Below are 21,757 nucleotides of genomic sequence, written 5' to 3' on the forward strand. Positions count from 1 at the left end.
CAGTCTTGTAAACACTCTGCCTGATAGTGAATTAATTTGACAAGTTTTTAACTTTGGAAAATTTGACCAAAATTCCTACAACTATTGATTTATGAGAGGGTTAGAAAAATCATGTAAGCGTTTCCATTCGTCTTAGTTTTTGAAAAAGCTTTATTTGGTTGTATTACAAAACTTAATCTTTGTGTCATATTTGATCTGAAACATTAACAGGTTTTTCTCTAATATTCTGTGTTGTATTAAATGCAATAAACTGCATTTTTTTTTTGGAAATCCATTTAACTAGAGCTATTCTTGATTTGCTAGCAGTTCTGAAAAATCAGGGAAGAAAACTCATCTTGGGTTAAGCTAAAAATATTAAAACTTTCTAGCAAATTGAAAAATATAAAAACATTGTTTGGATTTTGAGTTTGTGTTAATTTTTTAAAAGTAAAATAAAATTAAAAAAAATTGAAAAACATTTTAGAAATGAAAAACAATGTGAAAAATTTGAAGTCAAACTTTTATTTTGAAAAGTTTCAACTTTTTTTTTAAATGTAAGGCTTTTTTCCCAATTAAATCAATTCTGTGAATTCAACACAGACTTACAAAATGTTTAAATTTACCCACATCTGCATTTTTGTCAGAAAAATTATGTTTAAAAAAGTCCATCCAGCCCTACATTTAACACAATGCAAATTACTCTATTTCTGTAACTTCCCAAGCACTTTCTTTTAAAGTGAAGTGGTTTATGTACTTTTCCTCAATTATTTTATGCTTATCATTTCCCTGAGTGAAATATTAACAGTAAACACATAAATGATAACTAACTTGAGTTATTCCTGTGGGCCAGTTCAGTATGATAAAGAGATTAACCCAGCTTGTTGGATCATAGAAAGTAGCAAAGTTGATGCCCAGAATCAGCATATATAAAGGAGATTATAAGTAATGAATAGAAAAACCCTATTTAGACAGTTTTGTTGTTATCCTTGTAGCATACTATAGTAGAATCTCAGAGTTACAAACACCAGAGTTACAAACTGACTAGTCAACCACACACTTCATTTGGAACTAGAAGCATGCAGTCAGGCAGCAGCAGCAGACGTGCCTCCCCCTCGTCTCCCCTAAAAAAATAAAAAGCAAGTACAGTACTGTGTTAAATGCAAACTACTAAAAAAAATAAAGGGAAAGCAGCATTTTTCTTCTGCATAGTAAAGTTTCAAAGCTGTATTAAGTCAGGGTTCAGGTGTAAGCTTTTGAAAGAACAACCATGACGTTTTGTTCAGAGTTACAAACAACTTCCATTCTCAAGGTGTTCATAATTCTGAGGTTCTTCTCTACTTAACTTTGAAGAACCTTCCCACTTAGTTTGGTTATGTCGCTCAAGGCAACTTCTTCAATAATCAGTTTCATTATAAAAACATGCAATTAATTTTTGATTTTATATAAGTTTTTATGCTGCCCTCATTTGTGTAGTATCTGAGTGCCTTCCAGTAGTACATTGAGTGACATGACTAACATCTGTCACATGTGGCTTGTTCTTACTCTCTCCAGGGGGAGAATGGTGTGTGCAGGGTAGTGTGGGGTGGGAGTAGGGGAGGGGTTGGGTCCGTTTTTTAATATATACATGCTGCTATGTGTTTATATTGGAGAAGGCCAGGTTGAAGAAGTGTGCCTCGAATTTGAGCAGTAGGTGGTGAGTGTGCATGTTTGTTCCACACACTGTGGCTGGCCCCTGAGACAACTCTGTGTTCTGCACAGATGAGCTTTAGATGAGTAGTCAAGGTTTTTTCGGAAGCGTTGCAAAGAGACAAGCAACTTTTAGGATGCATATGTTGAAGTTGAATTATAAACTGGCTATTGGCCAGTTCTGGTGATTGTGTATCACAATTTACAAGAAAGGGAAAGAGAGCTCAGAGATTTTTGTCTCTTGAATCTTAAACCTTTGAAGAGCATCAGGAGACTGTATTATGGCTTCATTTTCCCCCATACTTTTTTTTTTTTGGCCTTAATTTTAAAGTTAGTATCACTTAATAGCAGGATCAGTTTAGAAATAACTTACATTAGGTTCTAATTCTGCAAAGTGCTGTGTATGTCTTGAAAGTAATAGAAATTCAGGGCAACTAGCACCTCTTAGTAGATACTCATCAGATTATTGGATCAGGTCCTGATGTTTAATAGCTGGACAATTAGCTCGGGAAAGAAGTAAAATTACACTCCTCTGCATATTGGGACAGAATACCCTCTGAATAATTATTTGTCCTCTCAGCTTGATTTGTAAATGACTATATAAAATTGCAAAAACATTCCAGTGAGATTTTAATATTTCCTAATAGCCATTTGGATACACACATGACTTCTGAAGTATGCTGCTGTTATGAAACTAGGTTTTACTTTCTCTAAGGCAAGAATTCTTTTTATAGAACTCTCCTTTTGATTTTTGGACTGTGTGATGTACTTTGTTTCAGAATTACAGATTGATTACACATGCAGCATTTCAGAGTTTGTTTTGAATACATCAGTCTTTCTGTCAGTGGCTGGCTATAGCATATGAAGGCACAGAGTGTAAACATCAACAGCATGAGAGCAGTATTATTTTTACATGTGGAACATACGGAAGGTCATTTTATGTACAGGAATACTTTCTGATTGACCACACAACAGAAGTAAATGCTGTAATTTGTGGTTTGATTTATACAAAAGTCAAGCTGGAAGAATACCAAAATTTGACTATGTAGAAGACTTCCATTATGTGCATGCTTGAGATTTGTTCAGTGAATGTCCGTCTTATTGTTTGCTAGCATGTCTTTGTCAATTGCACACTTTCATGTAAGTAAATAAATGACGCCAGTTGGTTTCTGTGTGAGAATTAAACCTTGCTTCCTTTCTGTTTGCAGAAATAACTAAACTTAGGGATAATTTGCCAAGAACTCTCAGCAATGCTAAATAGTTCTTGAGGACCTTTGAGGCCTCAAGAAAGGACTGCAAATGCACTCCTATTTAGATGATTGGCTGGTGAGAGACCGTCAGCAGGTTGTGCTCCTTTTTGGAGAGCCGGGAGTTGGATCACTAGCAGAGAAAAGATCTTCTGTGATATTCTATGATTCCTATCTTTCTCAACACTTGGTCCTCCTGGAAGCCTAGTTGGATAGTGAACACAGCAGAGTCAACACAGGGCAGGCTTACAGTGTTGGGATCAGTCCTTCTGTGACCTCAGCATCTATATAGGATTGCTTATAGGTTTTATCCATAGCACTGAGCTTGGAGGTAGTCCTTGGGGCCTAGTTACCAATAAGAGCAGAAGAAATTGCTGTTTCAGTGTGGAATTGGTATCCAAGGACTGTATTGATGATTCTCCAGCTGCTGGCCCTATGGTGGAGGCTGGATCACAGGAACCTGACGGGGGGGGGCAACCTCCCAGTGTTCAGTTCTGAATACAAAAATTGAACCTGTTGGGATGATCTATAGCAAAGGGACCACAAAGAGGTAGTAGTTAATTGACCACCTCAAAATGAAGGCAAAACTCACTCGGCTCTCCATTGTACACAATCTTGTCATCAAGTCCTTCTGGGTGCTGTCGGACAATGCAACCAGAGTTTATAGGCAAGGAATCATAGGAAGTAAAGGGACAAACTCCCACATGTGGCTGTTCATCCTGGGTTGAACACCACTTGGTCCAGGGTCATGGGAACTCAACCACAAGATGTCTGCAGTACACTAGACTTGGGGAACTGCAGATTGTCATCAAGATCAATAGGAAGACAGGGTTATTTCAGCGCATTCAGGGATCCAGTCTTTGGGAGAATAGATGCTCTGTTTATTGAGTGGAACTTTAAACTGCTATATGTGTTCTTATTCTGGCACATAGAGGGCAACAAGAGCATCATTTTTCACACAACTCACAGTCAGCCTGTGGAACTCCTTCCCAAAGGATGTTGTGAAAGCCAAGACTATTAACAGGATTCAAAAAAGAGCCAAGTTCATGGAGCATAGGTCCATCAATAGCTGGCTTGGCCACTGTCAGAAGACAGAATACTGTCTAGATGGGCCTTTGGTCTCACCCAGTATGGCTGTTCTTATCATTTGCCCTGGGACAGGGAGGCAGTTCCCCCGCCCCCTTCCCCTGACTTTTCATAGGTCTGTATTCTCTATTGTGTCTTCCACTCTTTGCCACCTCCTACCTCCCACTTTTCAGGATATAAAATAATCACATATCACAATCTACTTGCTGGCACAGCTTTCTCACAAACATGTACTACTCCATTCCAGCCAAACCCCTCCCCATTTTTCTGAAATAACACCCCTGATGAGGAAGTTCTCCAAAAGAAAGCCATGCCCACAAGAAACTTCATTCTGAACTCACCAGACTTGCTGTGAGTACCCTAGCTTCCTGGACCTAGTGAAGCCTCAATTCCATCTCCTAGTGACAGAAGTACAGTCTGTCCACTTCAGGCTTACAGCATGGCTGTTGATATGGCAAGTTTAGTAGAGAGAGTCCTTTTTTTGAAAAGGTCCTTTCAACCTTGATTAATTCAAAGAATTAATTTATTTGGTTTTAGTATGCAAGAATTTGGAAGGTATTCATTATATAATGTGAAAATAGAGGTTTGATGCTATGCTGTATTACATTCTGAATATTGTGGAATTTTTGCTGAATGGTTGGGGCATAGGAATGAGTGCCAGTTCATTGAAACTTAACTTTGCTGCAGTTTGCAGCCTTTCAGTACCATGTAGACCAGCGGTCTCCAACCATTTTCTCAAGATCACTTTTTGAACTTAAGATCAACCCAGGATCTATCTTGCTCCTTCCTTGAGGCCCCACCCCGCTCACTCCACTCCCTCTGTCCCTTGTTCGCCTCCACACTCACTTTCATTGGGATGGGGTGGGGCTTGGCTGAGGAGGTTCGGAGGGGTGCAGGCTCTGGGCTGGGACCAAGGGGTTCAGAGTGTGGGAGGGGGCTAGGGGCAGGGTGTTGGGGTGCAGGAGTGTGGGGTGCAAGCTCTGGGAGGGAGCTTGGGTGCAGGAGAGGGCCCCAGGCCGGTGCAGAGTGTTGGGATGCAGGAGAGGGGGAGGGCTGTGGGCTGTGGGGGGGAATTTGAGTGCACTAGGGGGCTGGGGCAGGGGGTTGGGGTGTGGGATGAGGTGCAGGGTCTATGCAGAAGTGGGTGCGAAGTGCAGGCTCTGGCCGGGCAGCACTTACCAGAGGCGGCTCCCAGTCGGCGGTGCAGAGGAGCTCAGGCAGGCTGCCTGCCTGCCATGGCCCCATGCTGCTCCCAGAGGCGGCTGGCTGCTGGCACATCTCTACGGCCCCTGGGGAGGAAAGAGGGTCACCAGGTCTCCATGTACTGCCTTCACCTGCCCCCACAGCTCCCATTGGCTGGTTGCCAGCCAATGGGAGCTGTGGGGACAGTGCTGGGCGCAGAGGCAGTGTGCGGAGGCACCTCATCCTCCGCCTTCCTCCAGGGGCCACAGATGTGCCAGCAGCCAGCCACCTCTGGGAGCGGTATGGGGCCACGATAGGCAGGCAGCCTGCCTGAGCCCCTGTGCTGCTGGACTTTTAGTGGCCCGAAGATGGTGATCAATGTGTCGAGACTCCAGGATTGATGGGTTGGTGACCACTGATGTAGACCATACAACTTTTGGGAACATCTCCAGTCATACTGAGATGTTTGCTAAATTGAGCCCAAAGGCCTGTCCTCAAACCACCCATTTCTTCATTAAAGTAAATTTGAATCGGAATGCCCTTACCAAATCATTATTTAAGCTGTCAGGAGGGACATCACCATTACATTTATCTCTGAGTCTTGTTTTTGCTTTCCATAAGTTTGGCTGTGCTAATTGGAGAACATCATGCCCTACCTTGGAGTTGCCTCCGGGCAACGCTGTGGTCAAAACAGTGCCACACTTCTTACTAGTAGTGCCCTTGCACAAAAATCAGAGCATAACCCTGTCGTTTTTTTGTCCTAACCCAAGTACAAATAGTGAGGGAAGCTCAGCATCTTAGAAAAACATAATGTTTTTTGGGGGGAGAGGCCATAAGAAAGATAACAGCAGGCTAGTTACCCTTGTCTAATCAAATACAACAACGTCTTTCCCACTATGAAATAAGTCTCTCTAATGAAGTTCTAGGGAGCATTCAAGGTCTACTGAATGAGATAGCTGGCCTCTCTGAGGACAGAGGAAGTGGATGTATTTGCTGGTAATCTGTGAAGTTGCTACTTGCACATAACCTACACCTTTCCAAGCATCACGGGGTTGACATCCAGGTTTCAGTGAATGCAGTATTCAAAAGAAGCCTCTGCAGGCTATTGAGATACTAATCCTATGGCAAATGGAATGCTGTTTTGCAAGGACCTAAGAATCTTGACTAGCATGTAGGAGGTTTAAAAAAAAACGAGATGTGTGCCATACCTGATCCTTTTTTTTCTTTGAGATTCTCTATGCCAATCCAGACTCCCTATTCAAATTAGCATCATTTTTTATACATTTCAAATTAAAGAAATCTCTAGTTAATATCTTACCATAGAATTTCTTTTGATTAGTCAGCAGAACATATACCTATTTTTATATCCCCAGAAGTGGAAAAAGATGTGTATGCTCTCTCCGTTTGTTGACAAAAGAATCCTAGCCAGATAGAGATTGGGATCTGTAAAAGAAAATTATGTAGGGAAATACTCCATTGATGATGCACGTATTTTAAATGTAGTACAGCACTTCTCCCAACTACGTTGCATCTCTCCGATTCCAGCTATGGGGACTGTATGCTTGTTGTTGCAGTTGCTGGAGGAAATGCTAAATGGGCATGGTTCAACCAAAACAGAATGGCTAGTGTGAACACAAGCTACCGTTAAAAGTTTACAATTCCATTGGACTATTGTAAATTGCAGTGATTCCGTTCTCTATACAAAGCTGAAAAGGAAAAGCCAACTGTGAACTGGGTCTGTTCTGCTGAATGCCATAAGCTAAGAAAATACATTTTATTTGTGTCCCATAAACTCAAAGTACTTTATTATGGAAAATGAAACTTATTTACAGCTAATTGCAGCATAATAATGAGTGATGGATAACGTAGTAAATAATGAGAATTTAAGTAAAAATGTGATTGAAGGAAAGAGATTAACTGTACTAATCTGCATCAGCTCTCTCAAATGATCATCTCTATAGAAGCCAAGTTTAAGCATATCATCTAAGTGGATTCTAGAGTTTAAGCCTAGAAGGGATCACTAGATCCTTCAGTCTGACCTCCTGTAAATCACAGACCATTAAAGTTTACCCATTTATCCTTGTAATGAGCCCAATAACTTGTATGACTAAAGCATAAGTGGGAGAGAATTCTATACCAGGTTTACTTGGAAAGCTGACTATATAGCATTTGGCTGACAGTGTAATGTTATATTGCAGATAGTACTATTAATCACATCTTAAATAGAGATCCTTGAATTGAGTTACAGATCAGTAAGATCCCAGAACTTCTGGATAAACTAGGTTGAAGGGCAGCTTAATCTTTTCTAGAAAAAGACACTAGTTCTGATCTTATACCTTCATGAACTGATAGTGTCCAGGAAATCAAAGACTGGTGCAGGGAATGAAGCTGCCATCACTTTAGCATTAATTCAGTTTTTTATGTTAACTTTTTTAGGATTTTTATAGGAAGTCCTATTTGGCACTGAGGTAGGGGTAATGCATGGGAATAAACACATGGCATACATTTCCAAAAAGGGTAAAATTTAAGCGAAGAGGATTGTATACTTGGGGTATCAGTAGATTATTTTTTAAACATACAAGTGGGGATGCATAAGAAAATGAGAAAATAAACTGGAGGGAAACAAGGTAATCATAACGACCTTGAGCCTTTGTGTTTACTGAAGTGTCAAATACTTTCTTGATTAAGCTGATAACTAGTTTTAAGAATCTGCATCACTTAATATTAAGACAGCTTTACATTAAAAAAAAATGTGGATGGCAGTATTTGCTATCTTTCAGAGATTCTGATTGTGATTAAAGTTTGAGGTTACAAATCTGTCCATAGTGACTCTAGTGCACAGTGTATGCTGGGTTATCTAATTCTATTGATATTTAATTTTGCTCACCAATTTCCTTTTATTGTGCTAGCCTTTCTAGAGGGAGGGTTAAAAATCAAAACACAAGCATACTCTCAGCAAAATTAGTTTTGAGGTGTGCTTGTTTTTTATCGAAGAATCCTGGCCTAGTGGGAAAAGCATAGACCTGGAGTGGTGGTCTTACAAATTAAAAATAAAGACTATTAGGTCATCTAATCCATTTCCCAATCACAGGAAAGCAGTTTTGTAAAGGACACTTCCTAGTTTTGTCTCCTCTAGTTTGATGTATCCTGAGCAATGGGATTTCCACTGATTCCTTGGGAAGACTTAAACATTAGAATTTCTCCTGGGAATGTGGCATTCAGAACTAAATGCAGTTTTCTGTGTTTGGTCAAACTAAAGCTTTAGTGGAATTATTACCACACTGCTCCATGACTTGATGACTGTTTGCAGCCAAAATTGCTTTGCCTTTTATTTAATCACATCACATTGCAAACAAATATGTACTTTGCTGTCCATTAGTGATACTGGGTCTCTTTCTGCATAACTGATTCCCATATTTCTTCTTCCCCCTGTGTGTTTGCATGCTCACTTGTTTGTTTTTCCTCAGCTTTTGATAATTGTTACTACATTAATTCAGTCAGAAATGTGGTGTTCTGTTTTCAGTTCCAGTACAAACTGAGATGCTTTGGACAAATAACTTAATCTCTTTCCTTCACTTTTCCCGTTTGCAACATGCGGATACTACTTACTGACACCACAGGTAATCCTCGCAGGCAGGCTAAATCATTGTTTATAAACTCTTTGAGATGTTCAAATGGAACTCCTAGAATTAGCATAGAATATTTGTCATACGCACATAGATATTCCTTAACTTTTCTATCAGTCATGTTTATAACTACTGTACTAGCGTACACCAGTCTAATCAAGCACGAGGAGCGGGAGTACCTCCTTCTAAATCTAAAAAAGGCCAGACACCTGGAGGAGCTCAGTTTGTTGGCTTAGAACTGTACAAACGACTTAAAGAATTTCTGAAGAACTACTTGACAAATCTCCTTAAGGTAAGGCGGCATCATGTCAACTCAATGAATAATTACATTAAACTCATGTGAATTGGAGTCAAAATAGTACAGTAAAACTAAAAATATCTAAAACCTTTGCAAATAGAACTGTCAAGTGATCAAATTTTTAGAAAATCATGACATTTAATATCTTAATTGTTTCGTTAACCTTTTGACTTTTTACCTTGTACACAAGTCAGTCACTGTGAAATAAACACAACTTCTCGCACTGTCAAGTATCAGAGGGTTAGCTGTGTTAGTCTGGATCTGTAAAAGCAGCAAAGAATCCTGTGGCATCTTATAGACTAACAGACGTTTTGAAGCATGAGCTTTCGTGGGTGAATACCCACTTCGTCAGATGCATGTAGTGGAAATTTCCAGGGACAGGTATATATCTGCAGGCAAGCTAGAGATAATGAGGTAGTTCAATCAGGGATGATGAGGCCCTGTTCTAGCAGTTGAGGTGTGAAAACCAAGGGAGGAGAAACTGGTTTTGTAATTGGCAAGCCATTCACCGTCTTTGTTTAATCCTGAGCTGATGGTGTCAAATTTGCAGATGAACTGAAGCTCAGCAGTTTCTCTTTGAAGTCTGGTCCTGAAGTTTTTTTGCTGCAGGATGGCCACCTTAAGGTCTGCTATAATGTGGCCAGGGAGGTTGAAGTGTTCTTCTACAGGTTTTTGTATATTGCCATTCCTAATATCTGATTTGTGTCCGTTTATCCTTTTCCGTAGCGACTGTCCAGTTTGGCCGATGTACATAGCAGAGGGGCATTGCTGGCATATGATGGCGTATATGACATTGGTGGACGTGCAGGTGAATGAACCAGTGATGGTGTGGCTGATCTGGTTAGGTCCTGTAATGGTGTCGCTGGTGTAGCTATGTGTGCAGAGTTGGTATCGCGGTTTGTTGCATGGATTGGTTCCTGAGCTAGAGTTCCTATGGTGCGGTGTGCAGTTACTGGTGAGAATATGTTTCAGGTTGGCTGTGGGCGAGGACTGGCCTGCCACCCAAGGCCTGTGAAAATGTGGGATCGTTGTCCAGGATGAGTTGTAGATCCCTGATGATGCGTTGGAGAGGTTTTAGCTGGGGACTGTATGGGATGGCCACTGGAGTCCTGTTGGTTTCTTTCTTGGGTTTGTCTTGCAGTAGGAGGCTTCTGGGTACACGTCTGGCTCTGTTGATCTGTTTCTTTATTTCCTCGTGCGGGTATTGTAGTTTTGAGAATGCTTGGTGGAGATTTTGTAGGTGTTGGTCTCTGTCTGCAGGGTTAGAGCAGATGTGGTTGTACCTCAGAGCTTGGCTGTAGACAATGGATGGTGTGATGTGCCCGGGATGGAAGCTGGAGGCATGAAGGTAGGCATAGCGGTCGGTAGGTTTTCGGTATAGGGTGGTGGTAATGTGACCATCACTTACTGGCACTGTGGTGTTTAGGAAGTGGACCTCCCATGTAGATTGGTCCAGGCTGAGGTTGATGGTGGGGTGGAAGCTGTTGAAATCGTGGTGGAGTTTTTCCAGAGTCTCCTTCCCATGAGTCCAGATGATGAAGATGTCATCAATGTAGCATAGGTAGAGAAGGGGCGTGAGTGGACGAGAGCTGAGGAAGCGTTGTTCCAGGTCGGCCATAAAAATATTGGCATATTGTGGGGCCATGCGGGTGCCCATAGCGGTGCCACTGATATGGAGATATATATTGTCATCAAATTTGAAATAATTGTGTGTGAGAATAAAGGCACAGAGCTCAGCAGCCAGTTGTGCTGTGGCATCATCAGGGATACTGTTCCTGACAGCTTGTATTCCATCTATGTGTGGGATGTTCGTGTAAAGAGCCTCTACATCCCTGGTGGCTAGGATGGTGTTTTCTGGAAGGTCACCAATGCATTGTAGTTTCCTCAGGAAATCAGTGGTGTCACGGAGATAGCTGGGACTGCTGGTGGCATAGGGTCTGAGTAGAGAGTCCACATATCCAGATAGTTCTTCAGTGAGAGTGCCAATGCCCGAGATGATGGGGCGTCCAGGATTTCCGGGTTTGTGGATCTTGGGTGGTAGTAGAATAACCCTGGTCGGGGCTCTAAGGGTATGTTGATTTGTTCCGGTGTTAGTGTAGGGAGTGTCCTGAGTAGATGTTGCAGTTTCTTAGTGTATTCCTCAGTGGGGTCTGAGGGAAGTGGTCTGTAGAATTTGGTGTTGGAGAGTTGTCTGGCAGCCTCCTTTTGGTAGTCAGACCTGTTCATGATGACAACAGCACCTCCTTTATCAGCCTCTTTGATGATAATGTCTGGGTGGTTTCTGAGGCTGTGCGATGGCATTGTGTTCTGCACGACTTAGGTTATGAGGCAAACGATGTTTTTCCACAATTTCTGCCTGTGCACGTCGGCGGAAGCATTCAATGTATAGGTCCAGACTGTCATTTCGACCCTCAGAAGGAGTCCATGTGGAGTTCTTCTTCTTGTGCTGTTGGTGGGAGGGTACCTGTGTATCAGTGCGCTGTTCAGTGTTGTCCTGAAAGTATTCTTTGAGTCTGAGACGGCGAAAGTAGGCTTCCAGATTGCCACAGAACTGTATCATGTTGGTGGGGGTAGCAGGGCAGAAAGAGAGTCCCCGAGATAGGACAGACTTTTCTTCTGGGCTGAGTGTGTAGTTCGATAGATTGACGATGTTGCTGGGTGGATTGGGGTACCACGGTTGTGGCCCCATGAGGCAGGTAGGAGTTTAGACAGCTTACAGTCCTTTTTCCTTTGTAGAGAGGTGAAGTGAGTAATATAGATCTCCTGTCTTATTTTAGTGAAGTCCATTTGTATGGAAGTTTGGTTATTCATGAGAGTCTCCAGGTTGGAGAGCTCTTTTTTTGATGTTTTCCTGTTTGCTGTATAGGATGCTGATCAGGTGGTTCCTCAGTTTCTTTGATAGAGTATGGCATAATCTCTCATTGTGGTCTGTGTAGTATGTAGATAGCAGTGGATTTTTTACCTTTAATCCATTTGGTATGATGTCCATCAGTTTGCATTTGGAAAGGAAGATATCTGTCTGTATTTGTGCAAGTTTCTTCATGAGGTTGATGGATTTCCACTCCATACGGCTGAATGCAGTGCCTTGCATGGTGTCAAGTATCAGAGGGGTAGCCATGTTAGTCTGGATATGTAAAAGCAGCAAAGAATCCTGTGGCACCTTATAGACTAATGGCCCCACTATAGCAGACCTTAAGGTGGCCATCCTGCAGCAAAAAACTTCAGGACCAGACTTCAAAGAGAAACTGCTGAGCTTCAGTTCATCTGCAAATTTGACACCATCAGCTCAGGATTAAACAAAGACTGTGAATGGCTTACCAATTACAAAACCAGTTTCTCCTCCCTTGGTTTTCACACCTCAACTGCTAGAACAGGGCCTCATCCTCCCTGATTGAACTAACCTCGTTATCTCTAGCTTGCCTGCATATATATTCCTGCCCCTGGAAATTTCCACTACGTGCATCTGACGAAGTGGGTATTCACCCATGAAAGCTCATGCTTCAAAACGTCTGTTAGTCTATAAGGTGCCACAGGATTCTTTGCTGCTTTCTCGCACTGTGTAACTTTTTAAATTGCTGTGCATGTAGCTGAATTTTGTTTAGCTAATAGCTAACCTCAATATTAACCCTACTGCAAAAAGAAAAAGGGCTGCTTGTTGGTCTAGCCGGGAAAGATATTTTATCTTCTCCTGTATCCTGTAACATTTTTCTTACATCCCAGACTTCCATCCCAGACTTCAATGCTGCAGTAAGAGCCAGGTGTGATGCCTTATCTCTGCCCAGGTAGCAACTTTAACTGCTGCTATGTGCGGGGGTGCCAAGGAGAGAGTGACAGTATTCACTCTTGATTCTTGGGCAGCAGCTATACTAAGGGCATGTCTTCACTACTGGCCTGATCGGCGGGCAGCGATTGGTCCAGCAGGGATCGATTTATCGCGTCTAGTCTAGACACGATGAATCGATCACCGAGTGCTCTCCCGTCTACTCGTGTACTCCAGCTCGGTGAGAGGTACAGGCAGAGTCGACTCACCGTAGTGAAGACACTGCGGTAAGTAGATCTAAGTATGTCAACGTAGGTGAAGTTGTGTAACTTGGATCAGTTCTCCCCCAAGTGTAGACCAAGCCTTAGAAATTTAGCACATGACCTTTACACTGTTGCAGGACCCCAAGTGGTAGTAATGGTGGAGGCTGTAGAGTAGATGGGTCTCAAGCATTTTTACTAGATATCTAACCCATAACTCTTAACATTTTGCCAGGCCACTATCAAGATAAGAATGGATTTAGTAATACTTTGTTTCCTATGTGCAGCCATACCTGTTGCTATAGTAGAAATCTTACTGGAAGCAGCAGCGCATGTCATGGGTTTTGATTTACAGTAGATGATTACTTTTGTCTCTGCATAGCATTATACTGTATATTAAAAAATAAGCAGTCTACAGTATTGGTGGATTTTCCCTGTTTCAGGATGGTGAAGACTTGATGGATGAGAGTGTGCTGAAATTTTACACTCAACAGTGGGAAGATTATAGGTTTTCAAGCAAAGTTCTGAATGGGATTTGTGCCTACCTCAATCGACATTGGGTTCGTCGTGAATGTGATGAGGGTCGTAAAGGAATATACGAAATCTACTCAGTAAGCATTTTAAACAGCATTTTCTTTAAGTTATTTTATTGGTTTTAACTTTTAATTGAAACATTCTGATGGAAATATAACTATATCCCTACTGTGTTCCTAGCCTACTGCACCAGGCATCTGCTTTCTCTTCACAGAAATCATTCTTTAAAACTATATTTGTATGAGGCTCACCAGTATTTCGCAGATTTGCAAGCTTATATGATACCTTTTTTCCTTCTCCATGTCTAGATAAGCTAAATCATATTATTTTATATAACCTCCAAAATTCACTTCCTTACTCTTCCTGCCTCCAAAATGTTGTTCTGTGTTCTGGTGGGGACAGTCATCAGTATTGTTGGTAATTTTTTTTTTCTGGACATACCTCTTTCATACAATTTTTAATATGCTGCTGCAAAAATTATCATTTAATGCTATTTTAATCATATTTTCCTCTTCTCTCCTTTCACTTAATTTTCATCTTCCACAAAAATTGAATTTTTTTTTTACTTTGAAAACTATTTGTGATAGCATCCTGATCAGCTCTCCTTTTATTTTCCTGTCTAATGGGCTGTATTCCATCTAAACCTCTTTCCTGATTGTGTATTCTTCTAACTTCTGTCTGTGCATGTTCTGGGGAGCAATCCAGACGACTGAAGGGTTGTCACTTCCTGCCCTATAACCCTGAGTGCCTCAAAATGCTGTGCTGCTGTAGCTCTGTTGTCTGGGTGCTTCCAGCCAACATATAAGCATGCACTGAGTGTCTCTGTGTTAAGCAGCTCTGATTCCAGCAGCCTTCTTGTTATACCGCTGCCATGTTCTAGATGACCCTAAAACCCTCCAGTCCCAAATTTCCCAAAATTGTGGGCTCTGCGATATCTAGCCCTCTCCTAGACCGTTCTTTTGTGCCTTTAAAGATTCAATACCCAGCAGCTTGCCACATTAACTAGAGTTAATATTCACTTTAAATGAAACACAGCAGTGGGTTGACTTAGATTAAAAGTAAGACAAGCTTATTAACAAAAGGAGACAGGATTTGAAGTGAGTCAAGTAAAAAAGGATAGAGTTAGAAATGGTTACAAGAAAATAACAGTGAAAAACACTTTCTAAGGGCTGAGATTTAACAAAACCAAGCTACAGCCTTTGTTCATGGTAGTTTCCTTACCAATCTACCTTCCTGTCGGATGGCTGGCCACCCCCTGGGTCAGGATTTCCTCCAGAGTGCTTGGTTCTTTTGTTGTCTTAGGTGAAACATAACTTGGGGTTCTTTGGCCCTCTTTTTTTATAGTCTAGTGCATCTTTGAAATGGATTCTCCTCTCCCCCTCCCCAGTAAGTTAATTTAAGCTGTGAAGAAAGGGATGTGGAATCTCGTGACAAAGGAAGGTTTTGTGCTCGTTTCTTCCCCCATTGGTGTTTGCTAAAATGCAGATTGATCTGTTCTGCAATTTTCTACCCCTGCTGTGATGTTGAGTGGATATATCCTCCCCTTGTTGGCTTGATGATCCTGTTTACCTTCTGTGTAAATTGCATTCACGTTTTCTCTTAATGTAGCTAATGTACCTTGGAAAACCTTCAAGGTGACAGAACGGCATTCCTTTTTCTAGGTTGAGGTAACTTCAGCTCTGCCTCACTCTTCGATTACATACGTTCCAGTATGTTTGTAATGCTGAGTGTGTCCTCCGTACATATCACCATATGACTAGGTTTCTATTGATATCTTATGTGACACCATCTAGATATAGGTTATGTCATTAGTGAGTTGGGGTACAATTATCAGGCCAGCTGAAACTCATTACCGATACTAATGAGCCCTATGCCCTCTTTCATTGGGATGCTGTTAGGGTGCAGTCTACAAATCCTCTTCCATTTCACTCCTTGTATTTGAAACAGCCTCTCAATAAATATGTTCTAGGCACCCTACCTTTCCTATGTATTACTTCTGAAAACCAGTCTAAACTGTCAGGTCTAACAGTGATGATATTCTCCCTCTCATTTGAACTCTGTGGTACTGATTTGTGAGTGTAGATTGTTATATTGTAAAGGAATCTTTTAATTTTAGTTTCTGCTTAGTATATATTTTATTGCACTATGAAAATAACTCTGCTTTAGGCAGGACGATAAAAACAGTTTAGGCGGGTGTCTTTACTGAGTATTCATCTTCTAGCTGGTCCTTCTCTGACCATTCAAATTCAAAGTCCGTACATCAGCCTGTCACAGGAAAACCCATTTTTAAAATTTTTTAATCAGAGTGGAGTGTATTGTCAAGGTAAGTACTGGACAATCCTATTCCTCTCTGGGGGAAGAGGAAAACAGGAGTTCAAAAATATTATCTTATCACTTAGAGTGTGGGGATCGTTGTAAAACACGTAAGTTTTTCCTGAGATAGCTTAGCTGAGACTTGCCTGCCATAACAGAAAGCTTCTTAAAAATAAATAACTGTTTATCATAATACAATATTTCAGTTTTCATAAAGGATTATCCTGTGTATATATAACTCCTTCCTCTCTTCTTCTCCCTTCCCCAATCTTAGCTTGCCTTGGTGACCTGGAGGGACTGTTTGTTCAGGCCGTTAAATAAGCAGGTACATATTTTATGAATACTGCATTATTTCGCAAGGTTGATATTAAAATGTCACAAATAACTATTCCAAGGTGAACTGCAAAAGGGAAGAAAAAAGCCTTCTGCTTCTCCTTCAATGAATTTTTAGTAATATGGAACGTCAGCTGCGTCATCTATTACATATGAGGGATGGGGAGAGACTGTAAATTTTGTGTGCATGTTACAGGCATATGGTTTAGCAAAGCATGGATTGGCAAGGTTCTACTATACATTTCAAATGTAAACAAGCAGAATTTATTAAACCAAAGATTAGAGGTTGCTTATATGTTATAGAGAAACAGTAAAGGCACAAACAGACGCTTTTATATTTCTTTGCGGTTCGTTAGCTAGAATATAGTAAGTTACTGATGTGTACAACTTTCAGTGATGTTTGTGGGAATTCTGTTTGGTGTTAAGATTAGCGCATTGTCTTATTTCTTTTTCAAGAGTTTGGATTGTCTTGAGCGTGGAAGTTCATGCCTGATTCGTTACCGTATTTATTGAACAAGTGGTTGGTTTTAGTGTATGTTGACTCATTTTTAATCTGTATTTCAAAGGTAACAAATGCTGTGTTGAAACTGATAGAAAAGGAAAGAAATGGTGAAACCATCAACACCAGGCTGATCAGTGGAGTCGTACAATCCTATGGTAAATGAATTTTCCTTAAGATTTACTTGTAGCCACTTGGAAAATCTCCCACCAGAGCCCTGAAGCAACATTTTTACCATAACTGATTAAGAAGATTTTTGCAGTAGAAGAAACTTTTAGTAGTGTAATTTGCCATGTAAAATTTTTAACTGTTGTTCTGTCTGAGAATGGGGGGAAGTGGCAGACAATATATGCCTCTACAACAAAATAATGCAACCTTTTCTGTTTTGAGAGGCAAAAATTCGTAGCTGGGAATAATCAGAACTCTGAGCTTGCAGTAGATGTTCTTCTTCAAGTGATGGTCCCTATGTATTCCACTCTTGGGATATGCATGCGAAACATGTTTCACTCTGGAATTTTTTGCAAGCAGTGTCCCTTGGCCTGCCCATGTGCTGTAGCTCTTGTTATGGTCTGAACCGAGGGTATAAAAGGGTGGTGCATGGTGACACCTCTCCAGTTCCTTCTTACCGCTGTATGGTCTGAGTCAGAATCTTCCTCATCCTCAGCTCCTTTTTTTACTGTCATTACTGTAAGATATTTTATGTACTTAGTCTTCAAGGAATAGTCTACATAGCAGAGTTAAATAGCGGGTTTTTTTTCCCCATTTTCTTCCACACACAAGGATATTTTTCCTCCTGAGAAGTCTGGGATTATGCCCAGAGTTCAGAAATTGTGTTTCTTGCCTTTGCTCCTTTTCAGAGAAGTGATCATCAATGCTACATGTATTGCGTGGGTGAGGCTCATGTTTCTGCCAAATGCAGCATCTGATGCTCTTTTTGCCACAGAATTTGTAAAGATTGGGACTGAGACTCAGAAGACATCTTACGTAGAAGTCAGCGAAGCCCAAATCAGATTCAGACTGGGGACCATTCTCTGCTCCCATACCTCAGTCTCACCAGGTGGGCAGTGCCCTTCTGAGCACAAGTTTGGGAAGGGAGGCTAAGACTGTTAAGCCTAGGCAGAAGGCTTCACATGAGAACCCAAGGGCACTCTCACAGACTTAAGGACAAGCCATCTTTGTCTAAAACAACCCCATCAAAGATGGGAGGGCTAGTAAGCACAGGCACTCAGGCTTTAGTCTCAAATAAATCTTCTCTGCAGGAGAAGGCGGTACAGATCCAATGGGTTCTAACATTGACTCTGATTGTGAAGGCTCAGGATAAACAGTTCCTGGTGATGCCATCCATTTCTAGAGCTGATGCAGTATTTGTCGCAGCATGGCCCCAAAGGAGGCCTGACCACCATGGTGAGGAAGAAGGCTCCAGTTCAGACAGCTCTGTCAATGGAGACTCCTTGTACCAAAGGGTTATCAGAGACCTGGGTCTCCCTGGAGGACTTGTTTGCTTTTTCCTATCTGCATTCACCCCTCCTATTAAGGACCATCTCTAATCCGGGACGCCGTTACACCAGAGGAAGACATTATCCGAACATGGCAAAGTTGTTCTTCCATCCCACCTGCCAGCCTTGGTGCGTAACCATTGATAACATCAGTCCCATTGGAGAGAAGGGATCCACCTTTCCAAGCAAAGAGTTTCTCTTGATGAGGCTGTCAGGACCTGCGTCCCGTTACTGATGTCACTTCATTCCCCTCCACTGATATTCAGAGGTTGCCTTACTCAATTTGCCAAAAAAATTGTAGTTATCCCCTAACTACAGTCAAATGGTATTAGAATTTGTTTGTGGTTGCTATTTGATAGAGTTTCTGGTACCTCCAACTCACAAACCTCCTTCCCGATTCCTTTTCAATGACTAGTGTCATGAGGTGATTGTGCATCAAGAGGTGAACTCCATTCTCTCCAAGGGAGCCATAGAAAGGGTTCCACCTCTATCATAACCTTAGTCCCAGATTTGGACCTTAGCGTCCAAAATATGGGGGTTAGCATGAAAACCTCCAAGCTTAGTTACCAGCTTGGACCTGGTACCTGCTGCCACCACCCAAAAAATTAGAGTGTTTTGGGGCACTCTGGTCCCCCTGAAAACCTTCCCTGGGGACCCCAAGACCCAAATCCCTTGAGTCTCACAACAAAGAGAAATAATCCTTTTTCCCTTCCCCCCTCTCTGTTCCCAGTCCTGGAAACAAAAGTACTTTCCTATTCCCCAGAGGGAATGCAAAATCAGGCTAGCAATCCAACACACAGATCTCCCCGATTTCTTCCTCCCACCAATTCCCTGGTGAGTACAGACTCAATTTCCCTGAAGTAAAGAAAACTTCAACAGGTCTTAAAAGAAAGCTTTATATAAAAAGAAAGAGAAAAATACATACCAATGGTCTCTCTGTATTAAGATGATACAATACAGGGTCAATTGCTTAAAAGAATATTGAATAAACAGCCTTATTCAAAAAGAATACAAATCAAAGCACTCCAGCACTTATATTTATGCAAATACCAAAGAAAAGAAACCATATAACTTACTATCTGATCTCTTTGTCCTTACACTTAGAAACAGAAGACTAGAAAGTAGAAACTGCTTCTCCAAAGCTCAGAGAAAGCAGGCAGACAGACAAAAGACTCAGACACAAACTTCCCTCCACCCAGAGTTGAAAAAATCCGGTTTCCTGATTGGTCCTCTGGTCAGGTGCTTCAGGTGGAAGAGACATTAACCCTTAGCTATCTGTTTATGACAACCTCAACATCAAAAGAAGGGATTTTTTTCACCTTACTTGATTCCCAAGAAGAATGGGAGATGGAGGCCAGTTCTCAGTATGACACAGCTGAACAGGTTCATTCAAAAACTAAAATTCTATGTGATATCCTTGGCATCAATAATTCCCTTGTTAGAGGAAACATGGTTCTCAGTTTTCAACATGAAAGATGCATATTTTCATATAATCCTCTACCCACCCCACAGGAGTTTCCACAGGTTCCTCTCTGATCACAAGCATTACCAATTCAGAGTCCTCCCACTTTGGTCTAGCTTCAGCACTCAGAGCTTTACAAAGGTTTTTTTCAGTCATGGCAGCTTGGATGAGAAGAGAGGGATTTGCACTCTTCCCTTACCTCAACGATTGGCTTCTGATGGGAAGTTCCTACAAGGAAAGTCCAGTGGGCAACCATTGTTGTACTCAACTTTCTGACTTCCCTGGGTGTCCACATCAATCACAAAAAAATTCACATTAACACCCCTGGGGTTCATAAATTTTATAGGCCAGATGTTGGACTTGACTACAGCAAAAATGAATCTACCTCTCAAGAAGTTTCAGGCCTTGAGTACTCTGATTCATCAGGTCACTGTCAGACCCAGAACATAATCAAAACTTGCATTTCCCTCCTCGGTCAGATGGCCATATGCACATACTTGACGCTGTTCACCAGGCTTCATCTTTGCTGCCTACAAGCCTGGCTTCTCTCCATGTACTCACCAGAGAAGGGCAACGTAAATGGTAGATGATTGTTCCCCCCAAAATTTTAGACTATTGTCTGGTGGACAGAATCAGAGAAGGTTCAAGGGGGGAATCCCTGTCCTCACACCAGCTCCCAAGGAAACCATTTTTACCAATGCCTCCCTCTTGGGTTGGGTTGTTCACATGAGTTTCCATATGGAGCAAGTCATCTGGACCCTATGGGAGTCCTGTATGCTTATCAATTTACTAGAGCTCTGCGCAGTCCATCGTGCTTGCAAACCCTTCCTCCCACTCACCCAATCCAGACACGTCCAAATAATGTCAAACAACATGGCAGTCATATTTTATGTAAGTGGGTGTGTGTGGGTGAGATCTCTCCCATTGTGCATTGAGGCAGTCACCCTCTGGAATTGGTGCACTGCCATCACATAACCCTGTTAGCAACATATTTATCAGGGGTGTAAAACTCCCTATTGGACAGCTTGAGCAGACATTTTTCCTCAATCACAAATGGGAGATTCACAATTCAGTTCTTGATGACATCTTAGCCCAGTGGGGAATTCCGGCCTGGGAACTTTTTGCCTACCGGGAGAAAAAGAAACTTCCTTGGTACTGCCCCAGAGCAGCCCTGGGCAACGGTTTGATGGAAGATGCCATGGTATCATGGAAGGGTCTCCTGCGGTGTCTTCTCTCCCATCCCATTGATATCACAGGTTCTACAGAAAATCTTTGAAGACAGAGGTTGAGTCATCTTGACTGGGGCCAACTGGCTGAGACAGTTCTGATTTATGGATCTGCTGAAGTTCTCAGTTCACTTATCCATGAACATCCTCACATTGCCAGACTACCTAACCCAGCACAAGGGCAGGGTCAAGCACCCCAGTCCAGGACTGCTTCAACTCAGGATCTGGCGTTTGAATGTGTTTCAGAAATAGAGTGCTTGTGTTCTAAAGCAGTGCTTCTCAAAGCTGGTCCACTGCTTGTTCAGGGAAAGCCCCTGGTGTTCCGGTCTGGTTTGTTTACCTGCCGCGTCCGCACATTCTGCCGATTGCGGCTCCGACTGGCTGTGGTTCGCTGCTCCAGGCCAATGGGGGCTGCAGGAAGGACGACCAGCACATCCCTCAGCCTGCGCCACTTCCTGCAGCCCCCATTGGCCTGGAGCAGCAAACAGCAGCCAGTGGGAGCTGCGATCGGCTGAACCTGCAGACACGGCAGGTAAAAAAAACGGCCTGGACCGCCAGGGGCTTTCCCTGAACAAGTGGTGGTCCGGCTCTGAGAAGCACTTTTCTAAAGGGTTGCAATCCATCCTCAGTCAAAGCAGAGAAGCTGTTACTAAGGAACATGGAAGAATTTCTTCTTTTGGTCTCTCAACGAATCTCGTCTCCAGAATCTGCTGGATCCATTCTGTCTTAGAGTATCTGCTTATACTTAAGTCTTCAGGTCTTGTGCTCAA

The 21,757-nt window shown here is 42.0% G+C and overlaps 1 protein-coding gene and 1 long non-coding RNA gene across 2 annotated transcripts in view; one reads left to right on the top strand and one right to left on the bottom strand.

Moving 5' to 3' along the window:
• LOC127043773 (uncharacterized) overlaps nt 1-21,757 on the bottom strand; it is a 489,959-nt gene that overhangs the window by 327,680 nt on the left and 140,522 nt on the right. The window lies entirely within an intron of this gene.
• The window catches only part of CUL1 (cullin 1), a 95,254-nt gene that overhangs the window by 35,877 nt on the left and 37,620 nt on the right, over nt 1-21,757 (top strand). Inside the window, exons 3-6 of the mRNA XM_050937695.1 lie at nt 8,924-9,098; nt 13,568-13,735; nt 16,246-16,296; nt 16,871-16,961. Coding sequence (XP_050793652.1) covers nt 8,924-9,098; nt 13,568-13,735; nt 16,246-16,296; nt 16,871-16,961 — 485 coding nt within the window. The remainder of the gene's footprint in view (nt 1-8,923; nt 9,099-13,567; nt 13,736-16,245; nt 16,297-16,870; nt 16,962-21,757) is intronic.

Source organism: Gopherus flavomarginatus, chromosome 2, assembly GCF_025201925.1.
Source record: "Gopherus flavomarginatus isolate rGopFla2 chromosome 2, rGopFla2.mat.asm, whole genome shotgun sequence".
In the NCBI taxonomy this organism is placed as follows: Eukaryota; Metazoa; Chordata; order Testudines; family Testudinidae; genus Gopherus; species Gopherus flavomarginatus.